This window comes from Danio rerio, chromosome 1 (genome assembly GCF_049306965.1).
Source record: "Danio rerio strain Tuebingen ecotype United States chromosome 1, GRCz12tu, whole genome shotgun sequence".
NCBI classification, from domain to species: Eukaryota; Metazoa; Chordata; class Actinopteri; order Cypriniformes; family Danionidae; genus Danio; species Danio rerio.
Genome location: NC_133176.1, coordinates 53,508,050 through 53,526,453, shown reverse-complemented (window position 1 = coordinate 53,526,453; position 18,404 = coordinate 53,508,050). Strand labels below are relative to the sequence as shown.

At 35.8% G+C, this 18,404-nt stretch overlaps 1 protein-coding gene across 3 annotated transcripts in view; it reads left to right on the top strand.

Moving 5' to 3' along the window:
- tbck (TBC1 domain containing kinase) overlaps positions 1-11,861 on the top strand; it is a 173,733-nt gene extending 161,872 nt beyond the window's left edge. For 2 of the 3 annotated variants that reach the window (XM_073949181.1, XM_005160101.5), the window contains exons 24-26: positions 4,424-4,599; positions 10,950-11,109; positions 11,558-11,861. In XM_073949181.1, coding sequence (XP_073805282.1) covers positions 4,424-4,599; positions 10,950-11,109; positions 11,558-11,668 — 447 coding nt within the window. In that variant the 3' untranslated portion in view covers positions 11,669-11,861. The remainder of the gene's footprint in view (positions 1-4,423; positions 4,600-10,949; positions 11,110-11,557) is intronic. The other variant, NM_001080637.2, reaches the window with a different exon arrangement.
- The last annotated feature ends 6,543 nt before the right edge of the window (positions 11,862-18,404 follow it).

Genomic DNA, 18,404 nt, shown 5'->3' with positions numbered 1-18,404 from the left:
CACTCTGTGGGAGGCTGGTACTCCGTGACTGATTGGACTGATTTCATGGGCTACTGAACATTGACATTTACGAGATATTCCCGCAACCCGCTGCCCTTTCTGTGCTGTTGCCCTTTGTTTCAGAGTCCTGGACTCAAAAGAGTGGAGATGCAGTGATAATGCCCATTGTTGTTAGGGCTGGCGTGACTGTATATGTCGCGTGGCGCTTCTGTACAAGCATAAGATAATCAATTGCACAATCAATAGCATAACATTTACTTCATATAAAAACACTCTGCACACTAAAAGTTTAAATGATTTTTTAAAAATGTACATTATTATTATTATTATTATTATTATTAATTATTATTATCATTATTATAATTCATGTTTCTTGGAACTTTTACAAATAATAATGGGTAAGAGGCAAAGATTTATAACGTTTTACAGAACAGTGTAAAAACGATTAGTTCACTTTTAAAAATTGATTAAAAATCAGTTACTTTTACAGCGATTCGTGGACTTCACTTTGGCAAATTGAAAATTGAAAAAAAAACTGTTGCTTTTAAAGCCATGAATTGGCTTTTATTTGACAATTTTAAGTAAATCTGTTGCTTTTAAAGCCATTAGTTGACTTTACTTTTAAAAATGAGTAAATCTATTGTTTTTACAGTGATTAGTTGACTTTACTTTTAAAAATGAGTAAATCTATTGTTTTTACAGTGATTAGTTGACTTTACTTTTAAAAATGAGTAAATCTATTGCTTTTACAGTGATTAGTTGACTTCGCTTTAAAAACATTGAGAAAATCGGTTGCATTTAAAGCCATAAGTTAACTTTACTTATAAAACATGAGTAAATATGTTTCTACAGGAATTAGTTGACTTTACTTTTAAAAAATGAGAAATATGTTGCTTTTACAGTGATTATTTGACTTAACTTAAAAAAATTAGAAAATCTGTTGCTTTTAAAGCCATTAGTTTACTTTAAAAACTTGAGTAAATCTGTTGTTTCTACAGCAGTTAGTTAACTTTACTTTTAAACATGAGTAAATCTGTTGTTTCTACAGCAGTTAGTTAACTTTACTTTTAAACATGAGTAAATCTGTTGTTTTTACAGTGATTAGTTGACTTTACTTTTTAAACATGAGTAAATCTGTTGTTTTTACAGTGATCAGTTGACTTTACTTTTTAAACATGAGTAAATCTGTTGTTTTTACAGTGATTAATTGGTTTCACTTTAAAAAATTGAGAAAATCTGTTGCTTTTAAAGCAATTAGTTGACTTTTGTTTGAAAATTTTGAGTAAACCTGTTGCTTTTAAAGGCCATTATTTGACTTTACTTTGAACATTCTGAGTTGATCTGTTGCTTTAAAAGCGATTAGGAGACTTTACTTTGACAAACTGATTAAACCTGTTGCTTTTGAAGTATTAAGTTGACTCTACTTATAAAAAATGAGTAAACCTGTTGCTTTTACAGTGATTAGTTAATTTTACTTTACAAATTCAGTAAACTTGTTTGCTTTTAAAGCCATTGACTTTTTTAATTTGAGTAAAACTGTTGGTTTTAAAGATACCCTATAATATCAAGGTGTAGTAAAATAATTAGAGATCAGTACATGAAAATGGGCAAACCATGAGCCCCAGACACCATCGTTTCCATGTTTTTATGTAATTTCCACCACGTAAAACCCTGGTGAACAACGGGCCAATCAGAAGACAAAGCAAAGAGCCAAGCCCTCCGTATTTGAATTTTAAAGCAATTAGTTGACTTTGACAGATTGAGTAAACTTGTTTTTAAAGTGATTAGTTGACTTTTAAGTTTTTTAAAGTTTTGTACCATTCCAATGAAGCTAAATATTTTTTAAAAGTGCAATGCAAAAATAGATGGTAATGTTACTTCAAGAAGTATAGATGCAAATAAATTTAATTTAAGTGCTTTTTACAAATTATGTTTGTCTGATGGTTTAAGCAAAAGCAAATGAAGTTAAATTCATTCATTTCAGGAAATTGAATCCATGATTGATGTCCAGTGTTGCTGTTTAGGGAGGACATGCAGGCTCAGTGATTGCCATCCGCTCCTATTGTGCGTATCAAATTGGTTCTTTCTAATAAAGATCTGAAGTGGCTGAACCTGAAGTGCCAATTAGAGCCAAGATATTGCTGTATAGCAGTGCTATTTTGTCGAGTGGGGGAAATAATATTTATGTGAAAATGAATAGTCTTCTTTTGAGTTCAAATGGTTCATTTGCTGCTCAGTTAACGATTAGGATGGGGCACAGATGGAGACATTTCCAGACAGGTGGACTCCTCCTTGCATGTGGAGACTGGATGGAGCTAATTGCCCCAATTAGGCTGGGAAAAACGGGGATTGATAATGATAAGATTGCAGGGGCTCAGGGCATTAGCTGCTATATGAGAGGCCAGAAAAAAATGTTTTAGATTCAGGCAAGTTTTGGCTTCCCATGTAGGCTTAAATGCAACTCTGAGGTTTACTTTAAAACTTTTTCGCTTTGAAAAGTTGACGTATTGCTTTTAAAGAGATTAGTTGACTTAAATAAGGAGTATACCTGTTTACCTTTAAAGCATTTAGTTCACTTTAAAAAAAAATGGAGTATACCTGTTTACCTTTAAAGCATTTAGTTGACTTTACTTTAACTTAAAAGTTTTTTTGAGTAAGCCTGACGTTTTTAAAGCGGTTAGTTGACTTTTCTTAGAAAATATTGAGTAAGCCTGTCATTTTTAAAGCAATTGGTTGACTTTTCCTTGAAATTATTAAGTACACCTGTCATTTTTAAAGAGATTATTTGACTTTTCTTTGAAAATATTGAGTTAGTTGACTTTTCTTTTAGATATTGTATAAGCCTGTCGTTTTTAAAGCGATTAGTTGACTTTTCTTTGTAAATATTGAGTAAGCCTGTCGTTTTTAAAATGATTTGTTGACTTTTCTTTGTAAATATTGAGTAAGCCTGTCGTTTTTAAAATGATTTGTTGACTTTTCTTTGTAAATATTGAGTAAGCCTGTCGTTTTTAAAATGATTAGTTGACTTTTCTTTGACAATATTAAGTAAGCCTGTTGTTTTTAAAGCAATTTAGTTGACTTTTCTTTAAAAATATTGAGTAAGTTGACTTTTCTTTGAAAATATTGAATACACCTGTCGTTTTTAAAGCGGTTAGTTAATTTTATTTTAATATTTTGAGTAAGTCAGTTGTTTCTAAATTGATTAGTTGACTTTTCTTTGAATATATTGGGCAGGTTGACTTTTCTTTGAAAATATTGAGTAAGCCTGTCATTTTTAAAGCAATTAGTTGACTTTTCTTTGTAAATATTGAGTAAGCCTGTCATTTTTAAAGCGATTAGTTGACTTTTCTTTGTAAATATTGTGTAAGCCTGTAATTTTTAAAGCGATTAGTTGACTTTTATTTGAAAATAATGAGTAAGCCTGTCATTTTTAAAGCAGCTAGTTGACTTTTCTTTGAAAATATTGAGTAAGTTGACTTTTCATTGAAAATATTGTGTGTAAGCCTGTTGTTTTTAAAGCCATTAGTTGACTTTTACTTAAAACAATTAAGTAAAGCTGTTGTTTTTAAGACATTTAGTTGACTTTGAAAATGAGGTTTCCTGACAACAGCCTGTGACTGAATTTCCAACTGCGAATTGTGAATTAAGCTGCAGTATTTTGGATACCCTTGAGGGGTCATGCGGCACATCCAGGTAGACTCGCAAGCTGTCTCTTGAATAAAAAACAGCTAGTAATGCAGAAAAAGAGTTTAACTTGAAGCTGAAACTGACTACTTGAACAGAAAACAGATTTAAACAAAGTTTGTTTGGTTTCTTAAGGATTAGGGTCAAGCGCACTAATCTTAGCCTCTGCTGAGTGATATAAAGATCAAAGAAGAAATTGAGGTCGATAAAGGACATAGCTTTGCATCATGATGTTATACAAATTTGCGATTTTTGAGCTGAGCTGGTCATCTTGTAAGATTTCAAGACCTTTTGCTCACCTCAAGCTAACAACTGTGCTTTTTCATCTGAGTTGGAGAGAGACTGAGTTGGAAAGCCTCCTTGAGCGCTGCTCAGTCTTGACAGGTTGAGCTTGAGGTGTTGATTATTCATTCAGGTTGAGATATCAGAGGGATATGAGATCACAGAGGTGAAAACCGATAGAGGCATGAAAACCAGCCATGATTTTATGTCGACATTGAAGAGAAAAAGAAATGCAGTGCACTGGGAGGAGGTTATTTAGTGTAAACAGAGAACATCATCAGACCAAGTACAGGTCCTTGGGGGATACCAGAGTCATCAGAATATAGAAACTGAACTGTATGTGATTTCTTTAAATATACTTTACACTGTTTTCATGCTTAACACCAAAGCTTCATCACTTTCTCTCACTTCTACCAAAAAAATCTGTTGTTTCACTGCATTTTTTTTGCACCCTCAGAGCCGTGAGCCACTCAAGCTGAGCGAGCTGAAAGCAGAAGTGTCTCCGCGTATTTCTGTGGAAGACCTCATTGACCTGTGTGAGCTGAGTGGACCAGCTTTCTTTAAAACTCCCGTCAAGAGGGCCAGGACTGGCAAACCCAAAATTCTTGCGGTGGACATCAGGAGCCTTGAAGAGTATCCTTTTTTAGTCTTACTGTTAAGGTTTTAACCCTGCACAAAAGGGTTATTTGTTTTGTTTTCTTTGTTTACTACGGGATTCAAGAGATTCAGATTTGAACTCTTTAATGCATTAATAGCCCCTTTCACACGTACAGACCTTTCCGGAAAATTACCAGCAATTTTCTGGAAAGGTCTGTATGTGTAAACAGGTGCTTTTTGAAAATACTAGTGAATTTGTTTCAGTAATTTTCCGGAAAGAGAAGTTGTAACATTACCGCTAATTTGCCAGAATGCTGCTCTTTGTAAACACAGAAGGAACATTGCCGGAGAGAGTGTGTTCAAGTCGAGAACGCGCTGACGTCTACCTTAGCCAATCAGAAAATAAATACCTTTGAATGTTTTTTCCAGACACATTTAGCTGCTAGATGTTAATGTTTCTACGTGTGTTTAAGAGAGCACTTCTGTGGTCCCAGAGGCTTAACCTATATGTCAGAACACATTAAATATCAAAAAGTGTGAGGTCAACTCTAAGCACACTCAAATTTTCCTCAAGACATGTAAAAGTCTAGTTAATCTAGTACCGTAAATGTCCCTACATCTTCTATAAACGTCTTTATGCTGTTTAAAAACAACCATTTAGAAGTTGTCTGTACATTTAAGTACATAATTGGCAATAAAAGGAAAAACATGACTCTAAGGCATTGTTGTCTGTTAGTAGTCATGACAGACCAATGAAAGTGTGGGAAAGCATTACTGTGGTTGATTTGTTTTAAGAGGTTTGCATTAGCGATGCGGTAAGTAGACACACACCAGCACACAAGAAGTCCTTCTAAATGCATGCAAGGCTTTCAGGCAGATTAAAACACTGCGTAGTGAATATAGCATAAAAGCTGCTAATGTACAGTTGAAGTCACAAGTATTAACCCTTGTGTCACAGCCATGTCACCCTGCAGCCCAAGACCGGTTACTCACTGAAGCTAAGCAGGGCTGAGCCTGGTCAGTACCTGGATGGGAGACCGCTAGGGAACACTAGGTTGCGGTTGGAAGAGGTGTTAGTGAGGCCAGCAGGGGGCGCTCAACCTGTGGTCTGTGTGAGTCCTAATGCCCCAGTAAAAGTGAAGGGGACACTACACTCTCAGTGGGTGCCGTCTTTCGGATGAAACGTTAAACCGAGGTCCTGACTCTCTGTGGTCATTAAAAATCCCATGGCACTTCTCGTGAAAGAGCAGGGGTGTAACCCCGGTGTCCTGGCCAAAGTCCCTCTATCAGCCCTTATGATCATGGCCTCCCAATCATCCCCTTCCACCGAATTGGCTCTATCACTGTCTCTCCACTCCACCAATAGCTGGTGTGTGGTAAGTGCACTGGCGCCGTTGTCCTGTGGCTGCCGTCACATCATCCAAGTGGATGCTGCACACTGGTGGTGGTGTGTAGAGCCCCCCCCTCATGATTGTGAAGCGCTTTGGGTGTATGGCCATACACAATAAATGCGCTATATAAATACACATTACATTACATTGTGTAATTTATGTATTATTTTAAATATTTCCCAAATGAAAATTAACAGAGCAAGGAATTTTTCACAGTATTTCCTATAATATTTTTTCTTCTGGAGAAAGTCTTATTTGTTTTATTTTGGCTAGATTTATGTTTTATTTTTTTATTTTATTGTCAATATTATTAGCCCCCTCAAGTAATATATATTTTTCGATTGTCTACAGAGCAATGATTATACAATGACTTGCCCAATTACCTTGCCTAATCAACTTAGTTAAATGTCACTTTCAGCTAAATACTAGTATCTTGAAAAACATCTAGTCAAATATCATAGTAATATACACTAGATATCGCATACAGACCCTGAGCATGCGTCAACAGCGCCGCCCTTCGCTAAGCCACACCCAAAAACCGTCACCCACCAATCGTGGCATAGCAACTGTAGCTACACACAGGGGCTCTGTCAAGCTTTCAAGCGAGTGCTTATGGATTGGGCAAATCTGATAGCCCGTCTCCTTAAAGTTTGAACGGCATGGTGGAATTTTTTCCCTTTTCAAAACCAAAAACCCAAGAGGAGAAATGCCAGCGTGGCTCAAGCTGTGTGAGGGGCGCTAAAGCAGCGGAGCTAAGTTAGTTTTGTTTTGATATTCCTGACACGTTCAGTGATGGACAGACGGCAATAACTCACACATCTTACCCTAAACAGACCTAAACTGTGTTTCCTGCAAAAACACAAAGCTGGTTATATTTTACAGCTGTCTTATTACTTTTTTTCACTCGATATTGTGAATAATGCTCCGTTTAAGCCTTCGCCATCACGTTAGTAACTTAGTCATCCTAAAGCGAATAGGTTATAATGATATGAGTTATTGATCTGAAAAATACGAATCTGTTGCTAACTGTACTGAACTTCTTATTTCCATCTTATTTAAAGCTACGAATATTTGAAATTACAAATCAACAGAACAAAACCGAGATATAATTACAAACTGAGCACTTGTGATCAATATACTTTACCAGCAGCTGTTTTTCAGTCATTTATAAAGAGCACACAAACATACTGACAGTAATAGGTAACTTACTATACATTGTTATGGGTCAATGATGCTAATATTCGACACAAATCCATCAATTTCCTTTTTCTGGCTGTTCTTTCTATGAATGAATAATGTAAAAGCACTGTCCATGCTTGTTTCCTCGTCGGTTAGTAGTAAGGCTATCTTTCATCGCACAACAATTAATCTCTCAGGCTTTTTGGCTAAAAATAGAGAAATCACGGTTAAATTAGTTATTATTAGATTATTTTTAAATTTCACCTCTCCTGCTGAGCATGAGCTAAGCTGTTGAATGGTCAGCGTATGGTGAGGCTAGGCTAAGCTAGCTTCAATTTTAATTGAATTGTTCTCTAATCGGTTGCCTATTATGTCATGAATATACTCCTGTAATGCACACTGCAGTCCTTTTTTTGTTCGGTTTTCTCGGATATCTCACCTGTTCGCCAAAAATGACATTATATCCCTGGCAATGTCTGACACCGGCGGACACACATTGAAAAAGCCATGCCAGGCACGAAAGCTTGACAGGCGTAGCAACAGTAACTAAGGAGGGCGGGGCTTAGCGATGGGTCCATTGTCAGTTAACCGCACTAGTCATAAGTCAATCTAAAGACGCTGGACTTATGTGTACGGATGTTGTAATGAGCAACTATTATGTTTAGAAATGTGTTGAAAAAAATCTCCTTTCTGTTAAATAGAAATTGGGAAACAAAATATACAGGAGGGCTAATAATTCTGACTTCAACTGTAGATATTCTCCATCCTCTAATTTTGCATTCTGCACCATTTATAACCATATCAATATTTGATAGAAATGTTAGACAAAGAGCTCTCTGCTTTAATGTCTGTTTAAAATCTGCATGAGCGTATGATTTATGTGCACATTTTCTATTCTTTATTCAAGTTTAATTTCTGAAAACGTCTCTTCTCCCAGTCATTTTCTGTCGAAATGGTGCAGAAGATTTGACTGTAACTTTATCTGTGGAAGGAAGGCAGTTATAAAGAGTAATTATTAAATTACACTCTGCACTCTTTCTCTGTCCTCATCTTCTCTTTTCTCTCCATTCAGCTGCTGTGTTTCATTTAGCGCTTCTCTTTGAGACGCTCATATAAACGTCATTTTCAATCCATGTCCCGGAGTCTGCTCTGCACATTGTGTTCTACATTGGTACACTGTAAAAAATATCTGTTAATTAACTTATTGATTCTTCATTTTGTGTTTTCAGTTTATTTACAGTTGTGAATTGAATTATGGGATGTTGAATTCTGCTTTGTCGACTTTTAATGTGGAAAATTCAACTCTACTGTTCAACAAAGTGACTTTTATTGACATTTTAGTAGCTTGAAATAATGTATAAGAACTAATATATAGAGACATATACGATGGTCGAGAGAGCTTAACTCCCTGAAATTTAAGAAAGCACAAGCAATTACGAAAAACACCAGCAAATAAACAAACCATCTTCATCAATTTGACAGCTCACGTGTTCCAAATTGGCCACAACACAAACAACTAAAGAAACGCGTAGGAAATTGGTCACAACACTTGCAAATATCCACATAACACAATGGAAATGCTTCATGAGGAACCAAAAACATGACAGACCCTGCTGGCATATGGATGTGTTATTATGACTGTTGCTCAGTAAAGGAGTTCTTTTTCGTTTATTTTAATATCCTGTTTACGTAAATAAACATAAATAAAAAAAAGACATAAATAAAAAAACAACATCCATATCACAGCATGTTTTTGGGTCCCCATGAAACATTTCCATGTGTTACGTGGACATTTGCAAGTGTTGTGACCAATTTGCTGCACGTTTCTTCAGTTGTTTGTGTTGTGACCAAGTTGGAACACGTGTGCTGTCAAATTGACGAAGATGGTTTCTTTATTTGCTGGTGTTTTGTGTATTTGCATGCGCTTTTTCAAATTGCTGCGTGTTAAGCTCTCTCGGCCCCCCGTAGACATAAATCTGTAAATTAACAGAAAATGTGCTGGTGGTTTATTACGTAATCTCCATGTGCTGGTGGTTTTGTAGCGTAAGATAGAACAACAACCCAGACAATATATCACTTTTAACCAATAAAAATGTTACCTTTTTAGGTTAAAAGTTGTCAGAAGAAAGATCAAACTCCCATAATGTGCTTCAAAAGCATAAATAAGTGGGAAAAAAAAATAAAAACATGAATCACAAAATACAGAAAATGCTAATTTGCGGATATTTTTTGACAGTGTGGCTCTGCTGTGGTTTTGGGACGGAGCTGGCCGCTTTCCACAAAAGCCATGGATCAGTTTGGAGTTTGTTCTGTAAATCCGGTGAACTTCACCTGACACAATTACTAATGGCCTGCTCAAGAGCTTACGAGAGATTGCGCAGCGCTTAGATGCCTAACCACAGCAGCATATGTACACAAAAGCACCTCGGGCTAGTTTCTTAATACGCCGTGATGCTCACATTAGTGGTGAACCTCATAATGCTCTACAGTTTTATTCTGGAACATGATGTGGACTCTTTATCCATCAGATAATGAAACAAAACTACATTTGGCCGGGCCATGGCTCAGTGGTTAGCATTGTCTCCTCACAGAAAGAAGGCTGTGGGTTCAAGTCCCGACTAGGCCAGTAGGCATTTTTATGTGGAGTTTGCATGTTCTCCTTGTGTTGGTGTGGGTTTTCTCTGGGTGCTCCAGTTTCCCTCACAGTCCAAACTCATGTGGTATAGGTGAATTGAATAAACTAAATTGGCCATAGTGTATGAGTGTGTGTGTGTGTGTGTGAACATGAGTGTGTATGGGTGTTTCCCAGTACTGGGTTGTGGCTAGTAAGCCATCCGCTGTGTAAAACATATGCTGTATTAGTTGGCGGTTCATTACACTGTGGAAACCCTTTAGAAATAAGGGACTTTAGAAATAATAAATTTTTATTGCCTAATCAACAACAACAACAAAAAATTATAAGAAAAAATAAAAATAAGATAGGCCTACTTTGACGTTGAAAAAAAGTATTAATTATCAAATATATGTATATATATGTGTATATATATGTATATATTTATGTGTATATATATGTATGTATATATATATATATATATATATATATATATATATATATGTATGTATATATATATGTATGTATATATATATATATATATATATATATATATATATATATGATAATTATTATAATATATAAATATAAAATTATATAATATTATTAATTATTTATATAATATTATAAATTATATATTTGATAATTATACATTTGTTTTTATTTTATTTCCTCCCAGTTTTTATTATATATATATATATATATATATATATATATATATATATATATATATATATATATATATATATATATATATATATATATATATATATATATATATATATATATATATATATTAATTATCAAATAACAAATAACAATAAAATATAAAATATATATACAATAGAAAACCAGTTGCCATGTAACTTAAATTCAACAAACGGACCATGAAAATACAGTGTGACCATAATTTGTGTGTGTGTGTGTGTGTGTATAGTTATAATAGTGTGTTAATGATAAGATTTTTTTATTGCTACATTTAAAACAGTTAACACATTATTAATGTAGTTTTTTTTATTATATATGATTAAAAACAGGACCCATAACTGTACGTGTTTGAATACATCTTTACATTAAAAAAAGTGTTTTTTTTAAGCATTTTAGTAATAATTTTTTTTGTTTGTGCTTTTGTTCTGTTTAATTTTGTTTTAATTATTGTTAAACTGATTTTTTAAATATATAAATCCTTAACTGTGGGTGTGCAGCTTCAGTCGAGGCCACATCTACGGCAGCATTAATATTCCATACACCTCCACGTTTGGACCAGAGGGAGAGCTGCTCCAGTGTCCCGCTAGCAGCAGCCTAGCCGGATACAGACTCCGCGTCATCGTCATCCTCAGCAGCGTCATGAAGAACGCTATCACTGTAAGCCTACTTCATATCTCTAGATGGTCATCAATACTGTTTATTTAAGATCAATATATTAATCCAATTTTGATGCATACAGTGGGGAAATTAAGTTTCGAACACGTCACCACGTTGTACTTGAAATTTTCCCCCGATGTCTGTAACAACCAAAGAAAACAAATCTAATTACTTTACAAATGAAGTTCTGTGTAATAAAATGAAATGACGCAGGGAAAAGTATTGAACACATGAGAAAGGGAGGTGTAGAAAGGCAGTGAAAGCCCAGACAGCAGCTGAAACCTCTCAGTAGTTCTTCAGCAACCCTTTGCCGGAATAGTTGTTGGTTCATTCCGCTGTGACGCCATCTGATAAATAAGATGAATCGCATACTGAATTAATAATAATCACACATGTTAATCACTAAATTTTCTTTCTTTTTTTTTTCTTTTTTTTTGTTCTGCTGTAGTTTGCGACTCATCTGGTGAAGGTGAATTTCCCTCGTGTTTGCGTTCTGGACGGTGGAATGAACAAGATGAAGTCCACCGGCCTGCTGACAGTCCCGTCCCCTCAGATATAACAGATGAACTTTGGTTAAAGGGAAGCTGTTGTTTACACGCTAATACGTTATATTCTGTAAAGTGTGTGGTGATTTCGGCATTATGCATGTCAGCACTGAAAAGCTTGAACTTGAAAACGAAAAGCAAAACTACACAGAGGCGTTTCAACTTTTGGGACCAAACTAATTGACAAATAAAATGTTTGTTTTTTTACTTTGGGTTTTCGGGTCATATGTTTTGCTGTTTTCACATGGTCGCTCTAAACCCCGCCTTTCTAAGAGCCTGTTCAGATTGGTCAGATGGCTCATTCAGAGCTGCATAAAGCCTTTTTGAGTTTTAATAAGGTCAGATCAGGGTATCTTCCGTCCATTCCATATCTGTTTTCAAACAATAAAAGGAAAATTTAAAAAAGGGATTTTTTAGGTCTTACTTTTGCTCAGACTTTGGCTGGATTTTCGTTTAGGTTTAGAGTTGGAAAACAGATAAACGACTTTAAAATTCATTATACACATGCAGGCGGTGCTGAAATGCCCCCCCTCTCTCTCTCTCTCTCTCTCTCTCTCTCTCTCTCTCTCTCTCTCTCTCTCTCTCTCTCTCTCTCTCTCTCTCTCTCTCTCTCTCTCTCTCTCTCTATATATATATATATATATATATATATATATATATATATGTGTGTGTGTGTGTGTGTACAGTTGAATTCCGAATTATTAGCCCCCCTTTGATTATTTTTTCTTTTTTAAATATTTTCCAAATAATGTTTAACAGAGCAAGGAAATCTTCACACTATGTCTGGTAATGTTTTTTCTTCTAAAGAAAGCCTTGTTTGTTTTGTGTTTTATTTTAGCTAGAATAAAAGCAGTTATTATTTTTTTTAAACACGATTTTAAGGTCAATATTACTAGCCTCCTTTAAGCTAAAAGTTTTTTCAATAGTCTACAGAACAAACCATCATTATACAATAACTTGCCTAATTACCCTAACCTGCCTTGTTTACCTAATTAACCTAGTTAATGTCACTTTAAGCTGTATAGAAGTGTCTTGAAAAACACATATTCAAATATTATTTACTGTCATCATGGCAAAGAGAAAATAAATCAGTTGGGGGAAAAAAAGATATATATAAATATAACGCATAAATATATGCGCTTACACTGGGACCTTGGTACCGAAAGAATAAACTGATCAGAATTCTTTAGTGACCGACCAGGATTATATACATGTAGGAGGTCTGATATGTAAGCTGGTGCCAGATCATTGAAGGATTTAAAAACAAAAATTAATAGTTTAAAAGCAATCCATGACCCAACAGGCAGCCAGCCCAGAGAGGAAAGAACTGGGAAATGGGTTCATACTTGCATCCTGTCAGAAGTCTTGCAGTCGCATTTTGTACAAATTGCAATCTATTCAGGGCATTTTGACTAATACCCACATATAGAGTTGCAACAGTCAAGTCTTCCCACAATTAAAGCGTGGATCATCTTCTCAAGGTCATTAAAAGAGAGAAATTACTTTATTTATTACCACAAGTCATAAATGAAAAAAAAACTGCATTTCACAACTGTATTTACTTGTTTGTTAAATTTCAGATCACTATTAAACTGAAACCCAAGGATTCTAACAACAGGTTTTTGATAAGTTAATAGCTCACCAAACCTAATAAATGCAGAGGGTTAGGATCGCCAAATCAGACCAGATCAGTTTTTTCCTCATTGAAATGTAAAATGTTTGACGACAGCCAGGTCTTAACCTCGATTAGACATCTCATAAGGGAATCATGGCCATTATTATCATTATTTTTAAGAGGGACATAAATCTAAGTGTCTAAGTGCACAAAAATAAAAATCCACCCCATATTTGCAAAAAATAGATCCTAAAGGTAAAATATATAAAGAAAAGAAAATAGGCCCAAGGTAAATGTAATAACAGATTTCAGCCAAACTCAGTTACTAGTGAACTATCATTTTATCCAGTGAAAATAATGAACGGCTGGCATCAACAAGTCACATCTGAATTTCATCACGAAGCCCTTCTTGCGAACGGTCAGAAAACCATGTTAAAGTCTCGTCCTATGTGTTCCTTTGTAGAATATTCGGTTTTATTCTGAAACGTGTTAGAAAATTGGTTGAACAGTGAGAATTAAGGCACCTTGGAGGACGAAAAACCTGTAAAAAAAAAAAAAAAAAAACTAGCAGAGAGTGTTATGCTAAACAGCGGACGATATTCTGTGGGCGAGAGAAGGCCTAATTAATGTCTGGACCAATTCAAGCTGACAGAGAGGTCAGGGAAATTTAAATAAGTGCATTAGTGTGCGCGCTCTTTCTCCAAACCAGCGTGATGTTTAACGTGAACGGCTTTGTAGAATCGGAAATGCAGGAGAAACTTTATTTTAGTAGCACTGAATGAGGGAAAACTATAAAGATCCAGAAGGTATGTGATGGTGGGGAAAAAATGGGCGGTGAAAAAGTGATATGAAAATATGTTTTTACGTTTTTGTGTTCCCTCGCAAAGATGTTTTGCATTATCTCACAAAACTCATGTTCCACAAACACTTCCTGTTCACTTCATAAATGTCAACCCTCCTGTTTATTGCTGGGATTCTCTCAGATTTCACCATTCTTTCTCGCTATCATCCTATTATTAGGTATTTTCCCATATTTCTGATATATTTTTAATCCTGAAAGCACGTTGAAATCATTATAAAAATGTCTGCACTCACTTTCTTTCCAATAAAGCTGTGCGGTGATCCTCACCCGTCATCAGTGTTGGGAGTAATGCGCAACAGAAGTAATGTATTACAGTAACATATTACTTTTTCCTGTAATGCAGGAGGCATTACTAATACATTTTCAGTAATATTTTACTCAGTGGATGTCCAGTAACGCATGCGTTACAACAAACTTTGTAACTTCGCAAGACATTAACAAATAGAAAATACCACAAGTAAGTTCTATTTCCTGCTTGTGTATTAGTGAATATACGCGTGTGTTGTTGTCAATCTTCCTCCATGGCGTTATTTCACTGACAAATGTCGTAAGCGTAGTATTAGAAGTCGAGAGCGTATTCATGTAATACAAGTGAGTGAATATCTTTGCTTACGCGCCAGTTTACTCTGTTCATAGACAATCAGCTGGAAATCTCTTAAATTTACGCTGCCCGTGTGCAGTACTTCTCGCGTATAGGCTTGGGTGGTATCCAAATTTTCATACCGTCAAACCTCCTACCTATTTTACCCCGGTATCCTGTATTACCCTGCATAATAAAAGAAATTACGACGTAGGGCTCAGACAGCCTCACCAAACTGTTGGCTTGTGCCTAAACCATTCAAAAACTGAATAACGTATATGCGACGTTAGGTTCCCGGTCACCTGTTTGTCTTGTTCGTATTAGAGATCTGCGCAGGATGCTCTCTCATTTACACACACACACACACACACACACACACACATACACACACACACACACACATACAGAGACAGCACCAATCGACGCACAGCACTACCCTCTCTCTCTCTCTCATTCACACACACACACATACACACAAACATAGAGAGAGCACCAAGCGACACACAGTATCACGCTCTCTCTCATTCACACACACACATAAACAGCATCCATGCGGTTGTGCGTGTGCTCGCTCACTCGGGAGTGATATTGCTAGACCCGCTCCCTTTCAAATTACACCAGAGTTACCGACCGCTCCCACACTTTATTCAGAAATGTATTCCCGCACCGCAGGAAATCTGGTCGGCTCTCGCGGTACAGCAGCGGGAATGCAGACCTCTAGTTCGTATTTACTACGTCTTTCTTCTCATTTGGTCGAAACCAAAAATATTGCACAACTGCAGAGGTTGCTTGGTGCGCGACTCGACATCTTACCGCTCTCTCTCTCACCTCCACACTGTCCCGTGATGACAATCACGCATTCGCATTTGTAGGCACTGAATAATTAATATTTATTATTTAATACTTGTCTCCTATTTTAGTGCATTGTTTTTTATGACAATATAACGGTATTGAAACTGACACCATTGCTGTTTTCAGATCCTTCGGTATACCATAATACCATATTACCGCCCAAGTTTTTTTATTTTAAAATGTTAAGCTGTAATTCTGTAGTGATTTTGATGAAAGTAACTAATAAGTAACATAAGTGTAATGTAACATATTACAATTCTGAGACAGTATTGTTGTAATGTAAGAGATTACTTTTAAAAAACAGTAACAAGTAATCTGTAATGCATTACAGTTTGAAAGTAACTTGCACAACAAATCAAAACGATTGTTTATCAGGAAATCAAATTATGTTAATCTCATATTTTTATTCTTTAATTTTTTTATTCTTTTTTTATGGCTCAAGAACTGAAATGTGATCCATTTTGTAAACTGACTAGCAATTAGTAAAAATTCTAAATCAGTTGAATTGATATCAATAATTAGCACATTAGCTATAGAAAACTGAACCATTGCTATTAAATTCATATTGTGTGTGTTCTTCTGTCCATTCCACATCCGTTTGCAAAAAAAAAAAAAAAAAAGGCAAACTTAAGAAAACAGCTGTTTTTCTGCTTTTCTTTTGCTCACTGTTATTTGGTTTAGGGTAGGAAAATGGAGAAACGACTTTAAAATTCATTTTACCCATGTAGGCGGGGCTGAAACACCCTTTTCTGTATATGCAACCTCTGAATCAGTGAATGCATGTATAAGCGCTGACTGACGGATGTGCTCCGTAAGATAAACTGATCCCAGATCAGCTTCTGTACATGGCATTTAAAGGGGAGCAAAAGTGCAGGACACTTTGGGATTTCGGTGTTTAAACAGGCAAATACTCTAAATAATATGTAAACATGTCCGTCCTGCGTGCTTTATTTTAAACACAACTCATTTTCTTCTACATGAGCATGAACAGGGTCACGAAACACCAAAACGTCTTTGTTTGGGAACGCAAAATCTTTAATAAAACATATATATTTTCCTATGACTGTTTTTTTCCTCAACCAATTTTGTCCCCCATCATCACATCTCTTCCGGGTCTCCGTAGAAAACCACTTTTATATGAAAGCTTGTTTTTTAGAGCTACAAATATAGCTTACATGTATATGATGTCAAAACTGAAGTCTGACAGACATTAAAGACCCCCGCATAATATAACTCATCATTCTGTCACCCACATGTCCATCCAAACCTGCATGTTTTCACACCAAAGCGAATGTTTTGCTGACATTCAGCCGCTTGACATTCTGTGCAGGAGTTTTGCGTTTGGAAAGGGCTAAAAGTTGATTCATTATTAGCTTGAAAAAAAAAAATAGTCCTCCCATTTGCATCTCATTCATATTCAAATATGTTGCCTCGAGGTGCATCTTTTCTTTAATGGATAAAAGCATCGGGACGTTTTGCATTGCCTCTTTTGTGTCTCATGGATGAAGGAAAATTGCACGCGTTTGTGAATACGTTTTTTTTTTTAGGCACACGATGCCTTATAAATCAATCATTTGCATATGCATTGCTCCTGAGCATATGCTAGTGAAATCAGATTTTGACATTGTGTGTTCACATTTCGATGCTTAACCCTGTTCTGCACACACACACCTTTCAGGAATTTACAGAACAACAGAATGTTTGAACAACCCAATTCAAACGTTCCCTGAAAGACTGACTACTAACGAGAGGACTGGTGTATTTAAATGTAAATCAAGGTCACACTCACGCTGAGGTTTAAAGGAATTAGTACCACTTTAATGAGACAAAGTATTGACTTAAATGCAGTTTTTACTCCAGAGTTTTAATGTTGAATTCAGTATTGTCAGCATATTAGACATGCACTCAAAACTTGCTGTTTGTTCAAACAACTGAACTGAAACAACACAATTCTTGAATTTTTCGGGGGGACAACTTAATTGTTTTATGTTCAACCCAGTTACATTTGTTTACTTACATGCAGTGTGTAACACAGCACTAAGTAAATGAAAACATTCAGCTGAGGTTTCAATCTGAAAGTACACCAAGTTTAAAAAATATTGAGTTTTTAATAAAATATTCGACTCAAGAGTCGTTTCGTTCAAAATAATACGTCATTTGTCCGAATATGCAGTGTCAGATTAGGTCAAATGTGAACGTGCCTTTCCCTTTAAACACTAGGGGAGTGCAGGTGTGTGTCGGACTGATTATGACTGAAGATGAGGGAATATTAATGAGTGAATGTTCTGCTGGTTAATGCAATAATCTATCCTGCAGACGGGTATTCGTCATCCGTTTGTTAAAGGAAGGATCAGAAAAGACTATTGATGTAGGGGACTTTGTCAGAGCTTGCCAGGTAAGAAAGGGTAAAAAGGGTATTTAACTGTGTTTCAAAATAGTTCAGCTTTTGCCGCTGTGTGGATTAGAGCAGTACGTTGAGCAGTGTTTAACTGCGTTGCCTTATTGCACTCCTGCATTGGGTTCACACATACACTCTGCACTCTGACTACTTCAACAATGTTGATATGCCGTGTTGGGTGTTTTTCTCTGTCTTGCGCTGAACAGTTGACCAATCGCAGCTGTTAGCATAGCGCAAAGGAGGGGTTTGGGAACAAATGAATCGCTGAACGAATCATTTGGGAGTCGCTGGGATACTGTGGTAAAAAAATATATGCATATTGAAAGACCATGAAAGTGTTTTTTGACCGATTGTAGTGTGAGTGCGAAGCGCGCCTGAAACTGAAAGCAAGACGAGACTTTTAAGGGACTGTTTCATATGGATTTATTAATCTTTCTTACTGT